Source organism: Culex pipiens, chromosome 3 (assembly GCF_016801865.2).
Source record: "Culex pipiens pallens isolate TS chromosome 3, TS_CPP_V2, whole genome shotgun sequence".
Taxonomy (NCBI): domain Eukaryota; kingdom Metazoa; phylum Arthropoda; class Insecta; order Diptera; family Culicidae; genus Culex; species Culex pipiens.
In genome coordinates, this window is record NC_068939.1 from 79147311 (window position 1) to 79168918 (window position 21608).

At 36.3% G+C, this 21608-nt stretch overlaps 1 protein-coding gene across 3 annotated transcripts in view; it reads left to right on the forward strand.

Moving 5' to 3' along the window:
- LOC120422625 (hyccin) overlaps positions 1-19033 on the forward strand; it is a 57650-nt gene extending 38617 nt beyond the window's left edge. The window contains exons 6-7 of one of the 3 annotated variants that reach the window (XM_039586119.2): positions 10509-11093; positions 17522-19033. In XM_039586119.2, the coding sequence (XP_039442053.1) occupies positions 10509-11093; positions 17522-18162 (1226 nt within the window). In that variant the 3' untranslated portion in view covers positions 18163-19033. The remainder of the gene's footprint in view (positions 1-10508; positions 11094-17521) is intronic. The other 2 variants (XM_039586118.2, XM_052709334.1) reach the window with 2 other exon arrangements.
- Positions 19034-21608: the final 2575 nt, after the last annotated feature.

The window sequence follows — 21608 nt, forward strand, 5'->3', positions numbered from 1 at the left end:
GCAAAAACATGATTTAAAAACTACGATAAATTAATATCATTTCATAATCAGTCTTGCATTTTTCTTTTATAACCCTCTAAAACTCAGTGCTCAATAATTCGCTTCAAATTTTAATTTCATGAACACTAGGTATTAAATGAATTGAAGTCATTCTTCTTGCACAAACCTACTTCAAATATTTAACGATACCATTCCGATTTTCATCTCATTTGATCATAGAAAATAAAAACGTAAAAAAATCTCAATTTACTTTGGCTGTAAGCGATCAATATATTCAAATAACACCAATTATTCCTTAAAAAGTTTACCTAAATTGTAATACTTTATTTTTATTAAGCGAGTTGCTTCAAAAATTAACAATATCAGGAATATATAAATAAAATATATAAATATTTCTGATCATCCATAAATTTAACTGAACAAAATCATGTTGAGTTTTATTTATTATTATTTTCAGAGCATTTTCAACAAAAATGATTCCAAAAAGTTAAGAAAATGTATACTTCCGCTTGAATTTCGGGAATTCCCGGGAAATTTAAAAATTTCCTGGGAAACGGGAAATATTTTTTTCGGGAAATCCCGGGAAATTATTTTCTGGGACAGGAAATTGGACGCTCTCATCAGTGCACAGTGTTCGGAATGGCAAAACTAAGTGGAATAAATTGATTACTCCTTTATATCACGTCTTAGCCAAATTGTGTCTTCGGAAGAGTTGTTGTACTTGATAAGGGCTATCTTTTGAAGTTATTGACATACAGGGTGACGATCTTCCAGGGTGTCAACCAAAAACTAACTTTGTTGGATGTACAACGTCATCGGGCTTTGGTGGCTTGGGCAAAGTTGTAGAGGAGAAAATTTTATGAAAGCTTGTCCAAGGCGCCAAGTTTATAGCTCTTATTCTACTCGAGTTACACGCCATTTTTGCAGAAATGATCCAAAAATGAAAGTAGAGAATAGAGTTATTGGGATGGTAGGTCGATTGGTTCCGTTCGAATAGTTGGCACTGTGGCCTTTTAGTGTTTTATTGAAATTGGGCATACCCGGAAACTCTCATTCAGTTAACAACACTGTTAATTCAGCTCCGTTGAATCACAAAAAGAAACGCTTTCAGCGCATTTCTTCATCAGCCAAAATAAAGTTTCTTGGACCTCCCAATTTTTGGTGTAAGTTAGAAATCGCGAAACACTTAGTTTTACTGCAAACTGTATAATTTAAAATGTTTCGAAACAGATCACTCCAGCACTCAAAAATTATGTCACGCTTGAGCTTGAACATAGTTTCATACTTTGTTTATGTTTACAGCTGTGATGTAGCTGTTTTAGTGAAGATCATTCGGAAATCACGTTACGCATTCTGTCTATTCAGCACCCAGGTACTCATCAGAAAATTTAAAAAAAAAATGTACCGAATTTTGAATATTTACGTACCATTTTTGTATGGACAGCTGTTAAAATTGTATGGAGGCTTGTGTGGATTAATAGAGAAGGCCCCCGAAAAGTTTGACAAATAACATGTTTAGTAGATTTGGAAATTTTAAATATAAAGAATATTTCTCTCAGAGTGGAATATTGCTTTCATTATCGTCAAATGCACAAAGCTATTCATTTTTTTTTCGGTTTGCCTTCAACGAATGTCAAATCCATTAAAACCTTTTGCAGGATTAAAAAAAAAAAAAAAAACAAAAGTTGCCATACAGTTTTACAATCCTTTTGGATTGTTTCGTGGATAATTGATGATTGTTTGTCACATCTAGTAATACATAAATGTCGGATTGTACATGTTTAGCAGTCAACCATGGTGTTTCTCTGTACTAGTTACGTGTCTAACTCCGCGTTGTCATCCACACCCCATTTTTCACGCGTGTTCCATCATCTTCCATTGTTCCCATCAACAGAGGAAGACTTCTTGCACCAACCTGCCGGGCCAATCCCACCACCCCAACCGGTGCCGCCGACGACGATTAGCCCAATCTTGCCATCGCAAGTGGCCACGGTGTCCAAGTCCTCAAGAAACCTTCTGCGGTCCGTTGTGGACCGAGTTCGCCAAAGGGCGCTCGAGAAGCCGCCGGTTTGAAATTTGCCAAAATCAAGACACGTTTTTTTGCACCATTTCCGGTTTAGGTACGAGGACCGCCGGCACCCCAGCGGGAGCTTACCGTCTCTAAAAAAAGGGAGGAGCGCGCGAAATTCTTGTGGAAAAAAAAACTGAGGGAAAACTTGCTCAGGTGTGTATTTTTTTTGTTGTTGTAGGAAAATTCCCAACCCAGGAAGCTATCGTCGCGTATGGAATTTTTCGAAAATCTCTAGTGACTCGAGGGTAGTAAAGTCGATTCTCGTTTATGCCATTTTCCCTGGGAGTTCATTGTTTTTCAACAACAGCCGTGCCATCAGCGGGAAACTCTAGCGAGAAAACTTGGTTGTGCCTTCTGGCTGGTTGGGTTGAATTTCCACTTAGTGGGACAAAGTTGAAAATCACTTCGCGTGATTCCGGGAACTATTATGCCGTCCTTTAGTTGTTCAGTATGAGTTGATAGCTCTGTTGAGAGCAAATGTGTCCCATTGCCGAAAATCTGAAATTTCTTCAAAATTTTGCAGCAATCTCACATAAGTCAGCTATGCCTTCAACAGTTCCCAAGCACCTGTTGTCCTTAATCTAATGTCCTTTGTTATGCATTCTGTTTCGTGCTGCTGTCGCTGCTGCTGGTGGGACAGGAAGCAAGCTATGAACACAGGAACTGCTACTGCTGCACTGCCTGGAGCAATATCAAACCAGTGCAGAAGTTCTCTCTTGCTTTGTAACCGCGACAACAATATGGCTTTGTTTCCTCTGGCACTCTGCGGAAAGTGAAAGTCGACTGCGAGGGATTAATTTTTAATTTCCCTTTTCGTTCTTTAAGACTTGGCTGTTGATGAAGTGATGGAATATTGGAATGACTTTTTGTTGTATTTTGTCATATACAGTGCGATACGTTTTTCTAATTTGTCGATTTCTCTGGAACGATGCAACACTTATGCAATGTTTTAAAAGCAATTTGTAGGCTTTGTTCAGATCTACAAAACGCTTTTAGAAGTTTGCAAATATATTGTATGTTTTAAGAGAAATCTTTGAAACAAAAAGCGTAACGCCACCGCGTAAAAAGAGGTTTCTTTGTATAAAATTCGGAATAATTTCAATATTTTAAAAAGCATTAAGTTTTTAAAAATTTAACTATTATTTTTAAACAGTTAACCAACGTCTTGATTTGAAATCACCTCTAATTAAGATTTAATTTTGCTTATAATTAATCAAAACTGCGTCATAAGACCCATTTTTACCAATGTGTTGTTGAACCTTAGAGGAGAGTGGGACACTTGATTCCTCGGGGACACTTGATTCCTAGCCTGTATCTTCAGCATTTGGGTAAAAAAAATAGCTTTGTTCTAGAAAGTTGTGCAAAATTAACTCAAACTCATTGTCCCGCGAGGTGATATGTTGTGGCCCGCGGACACATTTTAAATGATCATGAAAATTTATAATTAAAACAATTTCACACGTTTCAATGTGAGCGAAACTAGTAAATATCGTCAAAACTTTCATCAAACATTTTTGGAAATATTTAAAAAACGTTCAAGTTTGACTTAGGTACAATTCTGTAATAGTTGCAAAAATAAAAGTTTTCTTTATTAATTTGCAAGTCATAATGACACTTTTAAGAACTGACCCTTAAATGAATCTGATTGACTGACTGATTCAGACAGACAAAATATGGAAATCAGAGGATCAAGTTTGTTACAAATATTTTATAAAGCTTTCGTCGATCAAACCACCCCTCCTCTATTATTAAAAAAAATGGCTCGAAAAACCAGGAGCAAAAGTATATTTTCAAAAACATTAAAAACTTCAAAATAATAAATAAAATTAAGTGAAATCAATTAATTAAAATTCCTTTGCATTTTGAATTTGAGCATGTTTGGGTTTATCTAAAATAATTTGAATTTTAGTGAATTTTCGATGAAATAAATAAATGTTTTTTCTCTTAAATGATTTTTTTTTGTCGAACCATATTTTTTTGAAAATAATGATTGCAGTTTAACTATACGGAAGCTTTAAACATTTTCTAAAATTATTTTTTCATTGAAATGTTGAATTCTGGCTCTTAACGATTTTTCATTAGCCACTCTAAACTTATAGATAAAATTACGCCTTAAGATGAATTATTCAACATGTCACCATTTTCTAAATATAAAAACAAAACTTTATTTTTTTTTTGTTTTGAAAACGCAGGTGCATTCAACTAAAAACTTTTCTTCAAATACCTGCTGAAACAATAGAAAATCAACAATACCGATGGAAAATTGTTATTTTGTGTTTCTATTATTTTAAATTAAAATAACGTAATTCTTTTTTTAATAACCTTTTTTTGTAAATTAGGCCCGCAAGCTTATTTGAGCTTCAAATTTGGCCCGGCCTCTAAAAACTTTGAGCACCCCTGAGTAATACACATTTTTCTAAAAAGTGTTGCAAAAAACCTCCAAGAGATTTTTTTTCTTTGTTTTGATATGAGCATGAGCGTGAGAGACCACCCATGGTTATCCTTCTCCGTTGCTGAACAGGACCGTAATATCCTATCAATACAACGACGTTTTTTCTTTGTTTTGATATGTATAGAAAACACTCAAAATTTATTCAAAAAAATATTTTTGCCTTTCTTACTAAAGAAAGGTATAGGTTTTACTTTAAGGCTGGACGTCATTTTCATCTTCGTAAATATGTCGATTCAGCATGAATTTTTATCGGAAAAATTGTCAAAAAATCGCACTGCATCGATTTTCGACGCTCTATCGATTCACCTTGACAGAACTCGTCTATCTCCAACCCTCGAATTTTGAGAAAATAAATTCCGTAGAGTTCGAGTGATGTCCGCGTGTGGTAAAATTTTTGCCAAATTTGGTGTCACGTAGTCCTCGGCTCCCCTATTTTCGATTTTGATTGTTAAAAGTGCATTTGAAAGCTGGTGTGCTGAACAAGGGTCATTTTGAGAACGAATTTCGAAATATCCTTCTGTTTTCGGATGCGGCCAGACTTTTCTACAAAATACACAGTTTTCAAATGAAAATATGGTCAAAATTTTTCATATTCATATGTTTTATTTGTCTCAAAAATTGCATTTTTTGAGCTCTACAACCTCCCAAATTTTCATCCAGATCCATAATCTGGTTCTGGAGTTAGAGCCGTTTGATTAACCTACCAAAAGAAAAAAAATCCCTAAAAAAGGTAAAAGCCCACCTGGTGACCTTCGCCAACACTTTTTATTTCCGATTTTATCCGAAATTTTTTTCTACATTCATAGTACAGACCATGAGTGAGCATCTGAAACAAATTTGACATCTATTGGCAATCCGGATCAATTTTTAGAGCGATTTACTTTTTGCCTTTCTTGCTAAAGAAAGGTATAGGTTTTACTTTAAGGCTGGACGTCATTTTCATCTTCGTAAATATGTCGATTCAGCATGAATTTTAATCGGAAAAATCGTCAAAAAATCACACTGCATCGATTTTCGACGCTTCGTCGCCAAGTCGACAAGTTGTCAAGTTGAGCTTCGAATACTGGCGCGAGAATGCTGGCGCATATATTTTGTGGCTCGACTTATACTCGTTTTGTAGTAGCTTGTCTACCGATGTTTCCTACAACATGTAAGATATCGTAGCTTTTCGGTTTCTTTTGCCCTGTCCATTTTTGCATAACTTTCCAATGTTTATGCAAAAACTTTTGTGACATAGGACATTCATCCGGCTACAATTTGTTTCCCGTGCGCTCCTAAAATCGCCTAAATGTAGACTTCATTTTCGTAAGTTTATTTAACAGGGTTCATTGGATTCCAATAGGAGCTTTCTAAGCTTTTCATCGTTTATATCGTTTTCAAAGTTTTCAATGCTGGCGACGCCAATGGCTTTCTACCTAAGGTTCTCGCGATTGAGTGTGTAGTGGTGCGGTTTTAAAAATAGCTATTTCTGACACTCTCACTTATGTAGAAGCTGAATGGCGAGCTTCTATGCACCGTGCGGCACACGCGGTTCACTTGTAGGGGAAATATACCCATTTTAATCACTCTAAGCCGTTCGACCAATTATCATCACTTTTGCCGTTTTCCGCTATTAAATCAACTTTTTCAAGTGTATCAACAATGGAGAGTTGTTTGCTCACTTTTATTTGAGCTATTTATTACTTTGGACCAGTCATGAGCAAAGTGCTGATAGGCCGATAATAGAAATAGGCTGAAAAAGGGTATAGTTCCCCTACCTCGGTTTTTCTTTACGCCTGCTTTGTTCGGTACGATGGTACGATGAACCAAAATACCAACACACAAACGGGCTCGACCGAAGCTAGAAAACCAAAACCGTGGTGTGCGTTGTCACTGACGCATGGGAAGCTTGCTATGCTCGCGTTTGTCATAAACTCTTGTTTGATTAAGAATATGTACGATTACAAATATTCTTTTGGTGAAAATTGCGTTTTTTATTTCTTTTCGAAAGCATATCATTTATAATACTTTGCTTTCATCATTAGACTTTCTTTTGTACTGACGTTATAAATAAACAAAGTCGTTGTTATGAATTTAAAGAAGAAGTTCTACTATTGATATATTCTTTAGTAAGAAAGGCTCTATCTCACCCCAGGTGGGATTAAATCGGGTTTTTATACACGAATTATTTGATAAACTTATCAACTCCAAAACCCATACGCATTTGACGTTAAATTTATCGTCGTTATTTACAATCAATTGTTTAAAATAGTGCGTTTAGAGAGACTTGATCCCTGAATTTTTACAGTCACTGGAATCAGCCTCAAGCTGAATTAATTGGGCTGGGTTTTCGTATAAAGTTTCCTTTAGTATAGTTTCACATAACTTACTGCAGTTTGAACCATTTTTCAAATGTTTTGTAAACAAAAATTACCAGCTTTTGTAAACATGCTCAATTGGTCTAAAAAAGAATATTTTAAGTTTTGAAATATCTTACATACTAAATTTGTTATAATTTGAACACAAACGTACAGGTTTTATGTGAAATTGCTGTAACTTATAAAAAAATAAAACTTTGGATGAATAAAAAACATTTTTCTTAAGATTTCTTCAAAATTTTGAAAGTGGGTCAAGTTACCCCTAACATTTTGAAAATGCCGGTTTAAAATATTTTTTTTAAACACTTGGCATGATTCGAAGAGTTCATCTTCAAGCTTTCAATTCATGCAAGATGTTCATAGTTTTGTGAGAAATTGACAGAGTTATGTGCGATACAAAAAAGGGGATCAAGTCCCTCCACTCTCCCCTACGTAGTATACAACATTTTGTGATACTTTTTGTTAAAAAATAGGCTTGAAGTTATTTTTTTAAGAAGCAGAATGTTTGGGAAATTTCTTTTAAAATTTTCAAAAAATTATTTAATCTGATTTAGATTTTTGGCCGATTTAAATAAAAAATGGCCTTCCCTTACTTATTATTTCTTTTATCAAAATTTATCACTTTTCAATGTTGCTCACCATGTGACATACATTATCTAATAGGGTAACGCTACAAACTCTTTTTTTTCTATATTAAAAAGATCGCTTTTAATAAAATTTGATGTAATGGAGAAGTGTGAGAGAAAATCATGAAAAAAAAACGAAGCCCTTCCTATATCATGTGCGAGATATCGGTAAAATTAAAGTTCAATGATTTTTTTTTAATTTTCGGTGTGTTCCTTAGAACAAACTTAAGATAAAAAATTCGGGAGTCTGATATTTTGCGCAATTAAAAAAAAAGGTTCTTTCCCGACTTTTTGCGAGGTCCGGCGAAATATTTCGTCGGGGGTCTAGAGCAACTTTTTTTTTTAAGAATTTTTTCGATTTATAAGATTTTTCTTCCGAAAAGTCGATGAAAATCGATGGGTTCATGTTCATATCCATCAAATTTCTAATGAATATTTCTCAAGAGACTCTAAATTACATTTTTGACCTCCAATAAAAGTTTGCAAACCAAATTTATCAGATTTCTAGCTTTCTTTGAAATAAACCCAAAATACAAGCTGGAAACCTCAAAACGTCCAAATAAAAAACTTTTCTTTGTACAATTTGTCATAAAAATATAGCATCGCCCGGATACAAATTCGAGCATAAAACACTGCTAACATTTAAAAGCTATGTATTACCCAAAAGGTTCCCGATATTCATTTTTATTCCTCTTTAATATAACGCTATGACTTTTAAAACATTTTCGAATCAATCACATTGTAGAAAACAGTTTTCTGGACAATTTCCATAAAAAAGTATCAATTTTGGTTCAATATCCCGAGCAGACGGAAATAACTTGGGAATAACATATTTTGATATTTGAAAAAACTAGGCCAATAACATTTTATGTTATTAATAACAATATTTGTTATTCGTCGTTATGATTTTTTTGTTATTGGTATGTTATTGTAATAACAGACTAATAACATTTTGAGTTATTCTTCGAACAAATCTTTGTTATTATTTTCTGTTATTTTAACAACTAATCCGACCATCTCAATAACATTTGGCGGTATTCTTCCATAACAAAAAATGTTATTCCAAAGTTGTTTTGGCTTTCAACCAATATCAGACCAATAACAAATTTTGTTATGATAACATAAACTGTTATTAAACTCTTGTTCAAAAATTGATTTTTCAAGAAGATTCCATAACACTTTTTGTTATTTTAACAGTATTTGTTATTGAAATGGCATGAATTTTGTTATTTCCGTCTGTCCGAGATAAGCAGAGAAATGCCCAATTTCGTAAAATATAAAGTGACTTTCTCCAACATTTCTGGATTTGATTCCCATTCAAACGATGTACATCGCCAGCATTTAAATAAAATACTCTAAGTTTAGCAGTGTGTTATGCTCGAATTTGTATCCGGGCGATCCGTTGCTGTATTTTCATGACAAATTGTACAAAGAAAAGATTTTTATTCGGACGTATTGAGGTTTCCAGCTTGGATTTTGGGTTTATTTCAAAGAAAATGTGGTTTGCAAACTTTTATTGGAGGTCAAATATGTAAGGCTTCATCCATAAAGTACGTCACGCTAAAATCAGCCAAATGTCACGGCCGCTCTCCGATTTTTTTTTATCTTAATGTTCTCGGAAAAATACACCGTGATACATTCAACGCTGGGGTTCAAATCCCGGCTCGGACCAACACAACTGGTGATCTTTGCCCTTCGGGATTCGATTCGGATCATCACAAGCTGAACCTATTCAGACACCTTAGAGGAGACGACCTATGGAATGTTAACATTAAGTTAAGAAATCAATTGCCACTGAATCCGCTTTGTAAATGCGGCCCCGGCGCTCTTCATGGTTCATGGGGAAAATTTACATTTTACTATTCCCTGGTGATGGGAATGGAAAAATAATACGTTTTTAGTGGAAATAACTGAGAGGCGATCAAAAAAATCGTTTGCTTATGGAATTTCTTTTGAGTCTTCCAGACACATTTTCTTAACCATGCTCAACCACGATTAACGTTTGTCAATGAGAAAAGTTCGCTAGTTGCGGGTATACCTAATATATTCAGAGTTGGTATTCTCGCGCTCTAGCGAGAAAAAATCCTCTCTCTCCACGAGTGCCGAGCTGCCGAGAGAAACTCACCGATTGCCCATGCTCTCCTCCGTTCGCGAACGGGCTAGCCCGCGAGCCAGAATTGCCCGCGAGCGAGAAGTAAAACGTGTTAAAAACGAAAAAAAAAACAGCACAGCGATTGAAGTTACACCTCTACACCATCGCCTGGTTTACATTCATAAGCCTGATAAACAAATTGCTAGCTTGGGACAAACGGCTAGCACGAGGCGCTCGCGAACGCTCGCGGCGAGAACGAGAACACGAACGAAAATGCGAACGCGAGCGAGAAGAGAAAAGTACTACAAGTTCTCTCTCTCACTCGCGAGCGAGCAATGCTATGCTTCTTCTCGTTCGAAATCCAACATTGAATGTATTGAAAAAATCTGTGGAATTATCTAGTTATACTTCTCAATATTATTAACATGAATCGCTTTTCACTTATGAAAAAAATACTATTCATACACAAAATTAGAAAGCATTCGCTAGCAATTCCTTAGAAGCTGAATATAGAAAGCGATATAAATGTATCAAACTAAAATTATATTCGTTTTAATTAGTGATCATCAACATTTTGTTTATTAAAATGCACCACATTTCACCATTAAAAACCTCTTCGGTTAATTAGCATCAATTCCTAGCTCATTCTACCGAACTCGAGTCTAGCATATCGCACTGCCTGCAAACTTCTTTTTTATCTATCTCTTTAGCTCTTTCTCTGCCACCAAGCCACTACTCTTTGAAATTAAACGATGTCTTTCTTCGCTCAGTAGCTTTGTTTTCCGCCGTGTGAACTTTTTTTTTATGAATTTTACCCGTTGAATGAACTCACTGTTTGTGTTCCAATTCGAAACTCTATCTCAATATCCCTCCCTTCTTTTGATGTTATTGTGTATATTCATGTTATTAGACGATCTGGAAGTAGAGTTTGTCAATAGTCTCCAGTCGACGCAGCAGGAGATGATGAACAAGCTGGCGACGATCGAGGGGACGACTACGGAGGGCGTAGTTCTGGTACCGAACGGCGGAGCCAACGTTGGAGAGGAACCCACCGGCGATGGTTCGCGACCGGAGCAGGTGAAAAAGAAGGAATCTCGCAAGTGGAAGAATTGGGGCTGGAAGAGCAACGCGAACCCGAACGCACCCAAGCAGTCCAGCATCGAGGAGGAAGCGGAATCGCCGAAAAAATCCAACTCTTCACGGCACTCGAGTCCGGTCGAGTCGCCCAAGCACAAACTGCTGCTCGGGAATGGGGGCAAAGTTGGGGAAGATCTGGCGAACAGTAGCAATAGCATATCGCCGGCCTCGTTGCGACGAAAGAAGTTTCTCACCAGCAAGAATCAGTCCCCGGTGAACCGGTCGGAAGCGAGGGCCAGCGCCGGTGCGCGGTTGTACGAGGAGCTGGACAGTCTGCAAGACTCGGATGAGGAACTGCAGGCACTGATCGTGAACGGCCGACCCGCCACCATTCATCTGATACAACCCTCGACGATCCCGGGACTGTACTAGAGACAGACAGACCGACACACAACCAACGCCTTATCTCGAACCCAGCAGCTTGAGTGATATAAGCCAAACAACACCAGCATTGCAGCATCGCTTTTTTCCGCAAAGTAACAGTCACGTTCAAAGACGACAACAAATTGTACTACGAGAAATCCACCCACGCACGCGCCTCGTCCTTGCTCGCCCTCCCCCGAAATAACCTTGGAGTGGTAACATCAAGTGCCAGGTACGCTGATTCCCTCTCTCCCCAAAACGAAACCAAAAAAGAATTCACCTTTTATTTTTAAACTTTTTTTCCATTTACTGGTCGTGCGCCTAAAAGTATGTGCTTTTTTCTCCACCTTTTTTGTCTAACCTTTTGTAAGTCAATAACATCAAACCTTGACAAAATAGGAACCTGAATACCACGAATTAGAGGATTCTCTCTCCTGGCTTTTGTTTAGATTTCCCGGAAATTTTACGTTCGTTTTGTTGTAATGCTAACTCCCCACCCCTCCTCCTCGGATTGTTGATTGTTGTTAGATGCAAGGGCATTGGAATTATAGATCGCATTGTGTGTTAGGGCTTTTCACTATATAGATTTGCGGAGCGAATGCCGATGGTCCTACTCGTGGTGTGTAAATAACCTGTAGACATTGCAAGTTAGTCTCTGCTTTCTGTTTCATGTCCAAGGTTGAATCAAATTGGTCTGGGTTTAAGTTGGATGGCTTCTTTTGTCTACAATTTATTAGAACTGTTAATTGTTAAGAAGTTCATGCAATTGTTACAAAAATAACACGAAGACAACGCTGACCTTCCAATGAAATTGTTTTGAATGCTATTGGAAGCCCAAGGTCTTAAACAATTGCCACATAGATAGATTTATGTCTTTCTAACAGATATAAAGAATATTCAAATGTGAGCAGATTCAATATACGTAACCCCTAAAATTCAAGTCAATTTGACATCCTTGGAATTTATTGCTCCATGTTTCCTATGAGGGAACTATCCATCATGCCAAAATAAAATAAGCAAGTTTAATTTTGCAGTCGTTATTCTCGTTCAATTGCAGGCCACACTTTGTGCAAACAGATGGAAAAAGGTTGAACGTGCTTCTCTCGTTGCGCTAGGCATCGATGACAAAAAAAGTATGAATCTTACGGGGTGCCATCTTCTACTCAAATTGCTACACGAAGACCAGCTCGTGCCGGTGGGCTCCTTCCGCGAAAAGAGTATTTTATTTGCTAATATTGAGAAATCGTCGTGATCGTGATAGCTTGACGCACGTGCATTTTGGGCCACATTGAGTTAATCACGACGACACGTTTTGTTCGGTTCATTATTCTGTGCGTAGTCTCGAAGTTTGGTTGAATTTGGTTGCCGGAGTCCCGAGTTATGATTACACATGTTTACGGTAGTTGGGCATGTACTGCCGTTCTACGCATAATTGTCCCATGTTCAAATAAGAGCAACTGAGAAAAACACGATTGATTTTTTTCGACCGATTTCTGTGTTTCTACGCATAATTGTCCCGTGGGTCCCTTTTCGTCCTATATGTCCCTAATTCCCCAGTTAGCAGTTTATCACTCTTACTTGTGATCGTCTTGCTATACAATAGGTCAACACGACATAATGCTTCGTAAAATTATTGATTTTGGGGAAGAAAATACTTGGTGGGACAATTATGCGTAGAAGTGTGACGATGGGACAAACAGACTTGGTGTTGTTTTGTATGAGTTTCCGAACAAAGTACAAGATTTTATGGGTTTTTCGAAAAGTATACGTCAAACTAAACTTAAAAATGTGAAAAAGTTAGAATCGTCAAAAAATGACATGGGACAATTATGCGTAGAACGGCAGAGTACGTGTGTCAAACACGTGAAATTCCTTTGACCAGTTGTCGCACGTCGCAGCAATTTTCAGGAAGTGTCAAGATAGCACGACAAGATTGAAACTTCTTTCATATGAAGAGTGACAACAAAGCACGGAGTTCTTTTCGTTTTTTTTTAACGAATATATCAGAATTGAAATCGAACTTTGGGAATCTGTGAAGGCCATCTGGCAATGTGAGCTGCACAAAATGGCGTTCTTAACTTAATTTAGCCCAAAATGCACGTGCGACAATATAGCACGACAACGACGACATGTTAACGCTAGTCTACTTGATTGCAACTCGGGACTCCGGGATAATGCACAAACATTCGTCAAACATTCTCTCGGAACGTCAAAAAGCGACGTGCGACAAGATAGCACGAACACGTCGACACGATGGAGCGTCCACGTGGACGAAGAATGATGAGAGCCGTTGATTTTCCGAGCGAACTGAAATTGCGCATTTATCGTCGAGTACCGCGAAAGAAGTTGTACCTTTGTTCTGGGAAAATTGCCTGTTAATAATACATTATTTCGACCCCTTTCGTGGATTTCATGCTTCTGGTGAAAACGAGCTGGTAAATATGTATTAGTACGATTGCTTCAATTTATGTTTTTTTTTCCAATGGTATGAATTATTCTAATGTCTCGTTTCTTCGTGTTGGTCCAAAGAATTAGATCTGATCTCTAAACTTTTGAAAATCCAGACCAACCTTGATGTGAACGTGATTATCTTTCCATCTTGGTTTATTTTTGGTTGAGAATGGTAATAGTGTTGTTGATTTGAAAAATAAACCTTCAAATGTTTCTAAAATAAAGTGGAGACTCGCGTTGTCGATATTGAAGGGACTGGAAATTGGAAAGTTGAGGTGAAAACGCACGGTAATTTTCATTAAAATAGGACAGCCGGCAACCTGCTTATACCTAAAAACTCAACCATTTATTTTTGTCTGCGTGTATGTGTGAGGTCAACATGTATTACTCAGTTTTCGCAGCACTGACTGAATCAATTTAAGCCAATTAGGTAGCATTTGACTCGGTATATGGTCCCATAAACGAAAAGTTGTTATAAAGTTATGTATAAAATTTTGTTTTCTCCTTTATTCGGATGTTAGATAAGTGGCTGGAAATTAATTTGAATACCACCGTCATATCGTTGGACAGTTGATTGATAAACCTTTCCACTGAGTCTAAGTATTCTAAGATCTGTCAATCCTGTCTCAAATTATGATCACTTAAGTGATATTTAGGAACTCTTTTGAGTCCGTATATCACATCTGTTTGTATGTTTGTTTATATTCTATCTATCTTTCCAACCCATCGTTAAGTAGGTAATTGAAATAACTTCCCAACGTAATTAAAAGTTAAGAGTTAGCAACCCTCAAGTTATGACCACTCACGTGATATTTAAGTTCTACTTTGAAGCCGGATCTCACTCTTCTGTTGGAAATTGTGTCCGGATTCCCTTTCCAATCTATCGTTGGATATGTAACCCAAAGACCTTCTAAACAAGTCTGATAACTTGAAGATTTTCAAGCTATGATCATTTCAGTGATATTTGTGTAAGTGTAAGTCAGAACCATTGAAGATCTGGTTACCTTATATACAGTCCAGACTCGAATATCCGAAGGCATAGGAAAAAAAATCTTTGGAAAATCTAATCTTCGGATAATCACAGACAAACAGACAAGAAAGTTATAACACATATTTGATCAAAGAGTGGGGCCAGTTCAAATTCGTATTTCGTTTGCCGACATCTGTTGTCCATTCCTAGAACCCAACCTCCTGAATGACATAAGTGCATATGTATTTGTGTATGTTGACAGATTGTCAAAAGCGCCAAATGCAAAACAAATTAAACACCACAGGTTAAGATAATGTGGGATAATTGCATCACGATTTTTTTCCGTTGTCTTGTTTTTGATTGTTGAGTTTGAATATGCTCCCAAATTAGCTCTAAAGTGATTTTGAATGTTTAAATCCAAGATGGCGACCGAAATGGCGGTTTTCAATTATTGAGAAATTGTATTTAGTATTGTATAAAACAACAAAAAACTGAAATTTGATTGAAATGGGGTCGCAGTACTGAAATTTGATGTTAATATAAAAAAAAATGTTATTGATTTGATTATGACATATTCTGCTGTGACGTTACAACGGTTTGACGTTTCTTTTTTCAGTTTTTTGACTATAACTCGGAAATTAAAAAAAAAACACCTTAATTATATTTTACAGACTCTGAAAGTATGAAAAATTTGCCAGAAGAATCAACATCGGGCTAAGGCAGGGGTGCTCAAAGTTTTTGAGTGGCGTGCCAAATTAGAAGCTCACATAAGCTTGCGGGCCAAATGTAAAAAATGTGTATTTAAATAAATAAATATCGTTATTTCAAACTACAAATTAGTAAAATACATTTATCAGTTTAGGTTTTTTAAATTGTAGGTATTTTTTTACATTTTCGTAATTTAAACATTAAAAAAACAAAAATATTTTTTTTCCAACAGTTTTATTCAATTAGTTTTCTTTTTTTAAATAAAAAAAACAAAAAATAGCAAAAATAATGCAATTTTCATGCCTTAACCAACAGATCAGGTTATACAATAACTTTGTAAAAATATATATTCTATGGTCTGGTTTGTGTTGATGGATGATTGATACTTTTGTGACTGAGGACATTCGTTGTTGAACAAATTAAATGAAAATAAAAAATGGGGTTTAACTTGTATTTTCACATATTTTTTTGTAAAACAATTTTTTAAAAGGTGATTTATACTTGGAAAAATAAAGTAATTTTATTTTTAAATAAATTGCTACCAAAATTATAAATTGTTGCAAAGACATTTCTCAACAATCATTCCTCCCATATCCATAATATTTCAATAAATTTTGGTCAGCCTGAATCAGATGTTACGTACTCAATTCGTAACCTAAATGACATGAGTTTGAATCCCGAGGTGGGCGGTTTATAAGTGCAAAAAAAGTTTGGTGCCAAGCCCTTAAAAATGTTGCGTCATGCCTCTCCAATGATATGGAATACTTATATTTTTGCTGTCTTGAAAGTTTTCCACTTTAGTAAAATTTGAACATTTCAATAAGTTGGATTTTTAGCAAAATATCTATTTCGTATCTGGAGTTTTTATGAAAAGGTCCAATAAACCAAATTTTCAGATTTGCTTTTTGTGTATTTTTAATACCCCTGGCGGTTTCAAAAACACCCAAAAAGCAAAAAATGGAAATTTGGTTTATTGGACCTTTTCATAAAAAACTCCAGATACGAAATAGATATTTTGCTAAAAATTCAACTTATTGAAATGTTCAAATTTTACTAAAGTGGAAAACTTTCAAGACAGCAAAAATATAAGTATTCCATATCAAAACTCCAGATATGGACTCCAGGTATATTCAGAATCAAATTATGGATACATTATTGGATTCATATTGACTAAAAAAAATTCACCAAACCTTAAACCGCGGGCCACAAAAAGTCACCTCGCGGGCCACATTTGGCCCGCGGGCCATACTTTGGTCACCCCTGGGCTAAGGATTTAACGTTTCAGTTGCTGTTCCACAAGCGAATATGTAGCGTGAGTTACAACGGTGGAGAATTTTGTTCCTTCAATATTTTTTTGAATCGACTGTCAACATTGGTTTTTAAATAAAAGTTAAGCTTGTTTTTCGCAGTTGCTGTACATTTCGTGACGTTACAACGCCGACAACATTCGACGGGAAATTTATCCTATTTTCAGGATATGATAAGCTTTGGAAAAATGGTTCCTGACTACCGGAGATATTTCAGGATTACAAAGGTGGTTTTGAGGTGTTTTTTTTGCTGATTGAAAACACGATATTTCGGTTTATTGCAGTTTATACTTCACTTGCGTCAATAGTCAAGGTTATAAATCTTTGATTGTTTGTAAAAGTTGGTTTTACAAGCCTTAAACTATACAGAATTCATTCACAACATCTATTTCGCCATTAAATCAAGTTTTAAAATTTTCCCTCTTCCGAATCTTATACAAACGTACGGGTAATCGAAGCTCCGGATAATCGAGTGTGGACTGTATCATGTTATGGTTATCTGAGTCACATAAAAAACAGTTTTCTGTCTCCACCTTGGTTTTCGGAGATTTAATATTTAATGCTGATGGAAATTATTTCATGATTTATTCAATGATCCATTTTTGGTTAGGGGTGAGGAAGGCATCAACCACTTAGGTGGATTTTTATAGTTTTTTTTTGCAGGCATTTAACACTCATTGTTTAAGGTTCCCACAAGGAATGTCTATCTTTTTGTAGTTTGGTGTCGATGGAAACGCTTGGTACTTTACAATGATGTGTCTCAACTTATTTTGTTTTTTTTATTCCACAAAAAATAAATATAACAAAAACAATAAAGAAGAATAAAGAAGATACTCAAACATTAGTGTAACCGCGCCGTGATAAATAGCACAATAAAGTGCGGCAACGTGATTGCAATTTTCTTTAAAATCTTATCAGTAAACAATTGATTGAATACATTCTCTTTCTCTCTCCATTTCGTTCCTTCCCCTCACTCTCCAAAACCAACAGACGACATCCCGATCCAGGGTCCCAAGGAGGAGAACGGCCAGCTGAGCAGTATTAACGAGGAAAGTGAGAGTGGCGCCGCCGACGGCGGTACCAACAAGGCGGCCTCCACAACGGCCGGCAAGACGAAGGACTCCAAAACCCACAAGGTGCTCGTTGGCTTCAAGAAGCTGAAAGACAAGGACAAAGACAAGGACGACGGTGGGGGCAGCTCGAAAAAGTCCTCCGGCGTCGGTGATAAGCCCACCAAGGAAAAGCTCACCGGCAAACAGTCGCTGCAGATGCAGACGGGCAGCGCCGAGCTGATTGAGGCCGAAAAGACCAGCCCACTGACGATGGCCAAGCGCAAGAGCACCAGCGTCGATGTCATCAGCGTGCCCGCGGCGGCAACGACGACCACGACAATTCCGCCGATGGCCAACGGTGGGATTTTGCTTGGAAGTGGCGGCGGCGGAGGCGGTGATGACAAGGACACGGAACGGAACGGTAGCATTAATCCGCTGGAAGTGGGTGAATCGTTCGATTCCGGCAACGAAATGACCATCACCAACAACAACAACAACAATAACAACAACCACTCGACGGAGAAATCGGTGCTGGAGATGAAGAGCCACGGCAGTATACAAGTTAGTCAAGTTTAAGAGTCCTAATTGGAGCGTAAAAGATTGTATCATCACCAGCTTGTAGCGCGCGCGCGCGCAGGGCTGGTGTTTGTGTGTTTTAGTTTTGTAATTTTGTTTGTTTCTTTTGGCTTTTAAGTTTGGTGTAAGATTGCTAGTTTGTTTTCCTCGCCGATTGTGAAAACGTAGGAATTTTCGGGGTTGTGTTCTGCGAACTGCGATTTTCGACGTGCGGAGGAAGTTGCTGCCGGCTGAAGTTTGAACTGTTTGACGAACGGTGAGGGAGTGGTTAATGATCAGTTGTTGTCCCATGGCGCTGCTGTGGGAGATTTGTTTCGATAAACTAAAGAAATTTCCTAATAAATTCTACTTCTTTATTTTTGTTTATCACATCGTTCTTTTTTTGTTGTTGCTGTTTGGCGTTTGAGTGTCCAATTTTAATTTTTTTCAAAGTATCATGTTCTCCATCGAAATTTGTCATCAGTAGGTACATTTTGCTGGAGACGCATGATGCTTTAAGTTCAATTAATGTACCGAATTCTGATAGTTATTTATATAAAACCATATTTCAGAACCTTGTTAGGCCGCTGTAAATATTTTTCAAAATTATGTCGCCACCCAAAGTCGGCCTGAATAATCAAGGGGCAAAACAATTTTTTTTTTCGGAAAACTTTAAAATTTTAATGAAAATTTAAGTTTAATCAACTGAAAACCAGTTCAAATGCATTTCCTGCGTTTATAATCATAGAGCATGTTTGAACTCCTTTCAAAACAATTTTCATAAACAACCAAAGTACAGACAAAATGTTTTTTTTTGAAAAAAAAAAAAATTGCCTCGATTCCTCGATATTTTGAAAACTAATGATGGAAAAGCAACTGAGCGCGTGAAAAATGCATTTTAAAACACTTTTTTCATCCAAATGCTGAAACCTTGGCTTGTAATTTCAATAGTTATATACTGCCCCTGATCGCATAAATGTTCCATATGCATTTTCATCGATTTCAAGTTATGGATGCAGTTTGGTTCAAAATTGTGTGCTCTTTCAAAAGAGCCTATAACATACAGTACTTTGTTCTATAAATCAGAAAGAAATACAGTTTTTTCGTGAAAACTTAACAAGTAGCCTTATGTATGGGACAAACTTCAAATGCGTTTTTCTCAGCTTGCTGTTTTTGCATATGGGACATTTATGCGAACATGGGCAGTATATATCCCCCCCCCCCTCCTCCTCGACTTTGGTCAGAGCCGAGGGACGTAAACTTCAAAAAATATTTGCAATGACCTCAATTAATATTCACCGTAAGTTACGTAAAATATCCTAAAAAAATCGCTTTTTTTACTGAAATTACTGTATCTTTGCACAGCAGTGATACAACTAATGATTGAAAAGCAAAATTGTTCAGAAAGAAGTTGCCTACAAGATGATGATATTGGTGGGATTATTGCATTTGTTGTTTTTTTTTAGAGAAATTCGTAAAAAAATCAGGCAAAATAAACATTTTTTTAACATTGACATGTTGCCAATGCAAAATGACGACTTCCTGGATCAATATGTTGTTTATTTTATTAACGTGACTTTAACCTAGAGAGGTCATTCGTCACTTTGGATCAATATGAATATCGATGCCAAAATTTCAAAAAGCATCATGTACAAACCATCCTTTTTGAGAAAAACGCATTTGAATGTTGAGCATCCATTTTCAATTCCCATTTTAATATAAAAGCATAATAAGATGTTCTAATGATAACAAACGATGAAAACTCTTGCTTTTACGGATACTTGATCATCCAAATTCAATAAAACATTATTTCCGTAATTTTATTTGAGAAAAACAAACATAACTTCTTTTGAAATCACCAACGTCTATATCACCCTGCTGTCATTGAGGGGGACGCTTTGTTATGTTTCGTTTTTTTTCGCCGAATGTACATGGCGCTTTTTTCATGATGCTTTTTTTTCGTCACGAGGTTCATTCATGTAGTAGTGTGTTACTTTATTTAAAATCATGATTAAACAGACTTTACTGAAGTAACTTTTGCTCATTTTTGGTGGAGAGGTAGCTTATTAGGAGTACTTTCAGAATATGCAATAACCCAGAAAGTGTCAAAATGTACATGATGCCTTTTGAAATGTTATCGTCGATTTTGCTTTGAAAACAGACCATTTTTTTGTAAATCACAAATCGCGAGCTCTAAACAAAAAAATGTGTTGTTGATTCAATACACAGAAAACCCAATAGTTTGACACCAATTGTTGTCAAACGAACGGGGTCACTTTTTAGTTTAACACCCTCTTTACACGGAGCTCTCACTTACTATCAAACGTTTGGTTTGATAGTAAATGTGAGTCCCGTGTAAAAAGTAACAGTTCGTCACTTTTTAATTTGACAATACAAGTAAATGTATTTACAACTATGTCTAAAGTTTTTTTTTACTATTTAGTCCAGCTAAACAAAATTACAATAAATCACGTTGAAAAATAGAGTATTGGACTCTCAATTGTGTATTGAAATGACTGAAATCATTTGTCTATTTCTCGAGAATTTAACTAATGGAAATTGTATTTATTTTGGAACTTAGGGTACATGTTTATATTTTAAATCTACCAAATTGAAAATCTAGCTGTAAGAAGTTAAAATACCGTCTACAACTCCATGGTGCTGCAGGACATTGAATTCTTTTCGACTTTACCAGGAAATTTTTGTTCGATTCCTTTTGAAATTTTTATTTGAGGGATTGCGAATTAAATTAATTTTTTTTTTGAATATGCGAGGTTTTGAAAATTATAGGAAAAGTCGGGAATTCAAAAATGTGATTGGAGTAGCCACCCAAGTTTTTCGTCCAATCGAGCTCATATCCGAGATTTAGGCCCATTACATCCATATAATTCTGTCCTGTAATGCATGGCTCGAAGTCAAATTCCTAATTTTGTAAAAAGGTAGAAAAATTCAAAAAAAAAAAAATAATAATAATAATAGTAGATATGTTTGGCAATTTCTGGTACAACCTTGGGTGCACCCATCAATTTGTCGTGATCGTGCTATTTTGTCGCAGATGGATTTTGGGCAAATGGAGTTAAAAACGCCATTTTGTGCAGCTTTCAATGCCTCACCGTTTGACCATAACAGATCTCCAACATTTGATTTCAATCCTGAGTTAGGGGAAATATACCCATTTTAATCACTCTAAGCCGTTCGACCAATTCTCATCACTTTTGCCATTTTCCGCTATTAAATCAACATTTTCAGATGTATCAACAATGGAGAGTTGCTTGCTCTTTTTTATTTGAGCTTTTTATTACTTTGGGACAGTCAAAAACACTTTATGAAAGCTGTAATTCATAATCAAAGTGCTGATAGGCCGATAATAGAAATAGGCTGAGAAAGGGTATAGTTCCCCTATTTCACAAAAACCGGAAAAACTCCGTGTATTGTTGTCACTCTTTATATGAAAGATGTTTCGATCT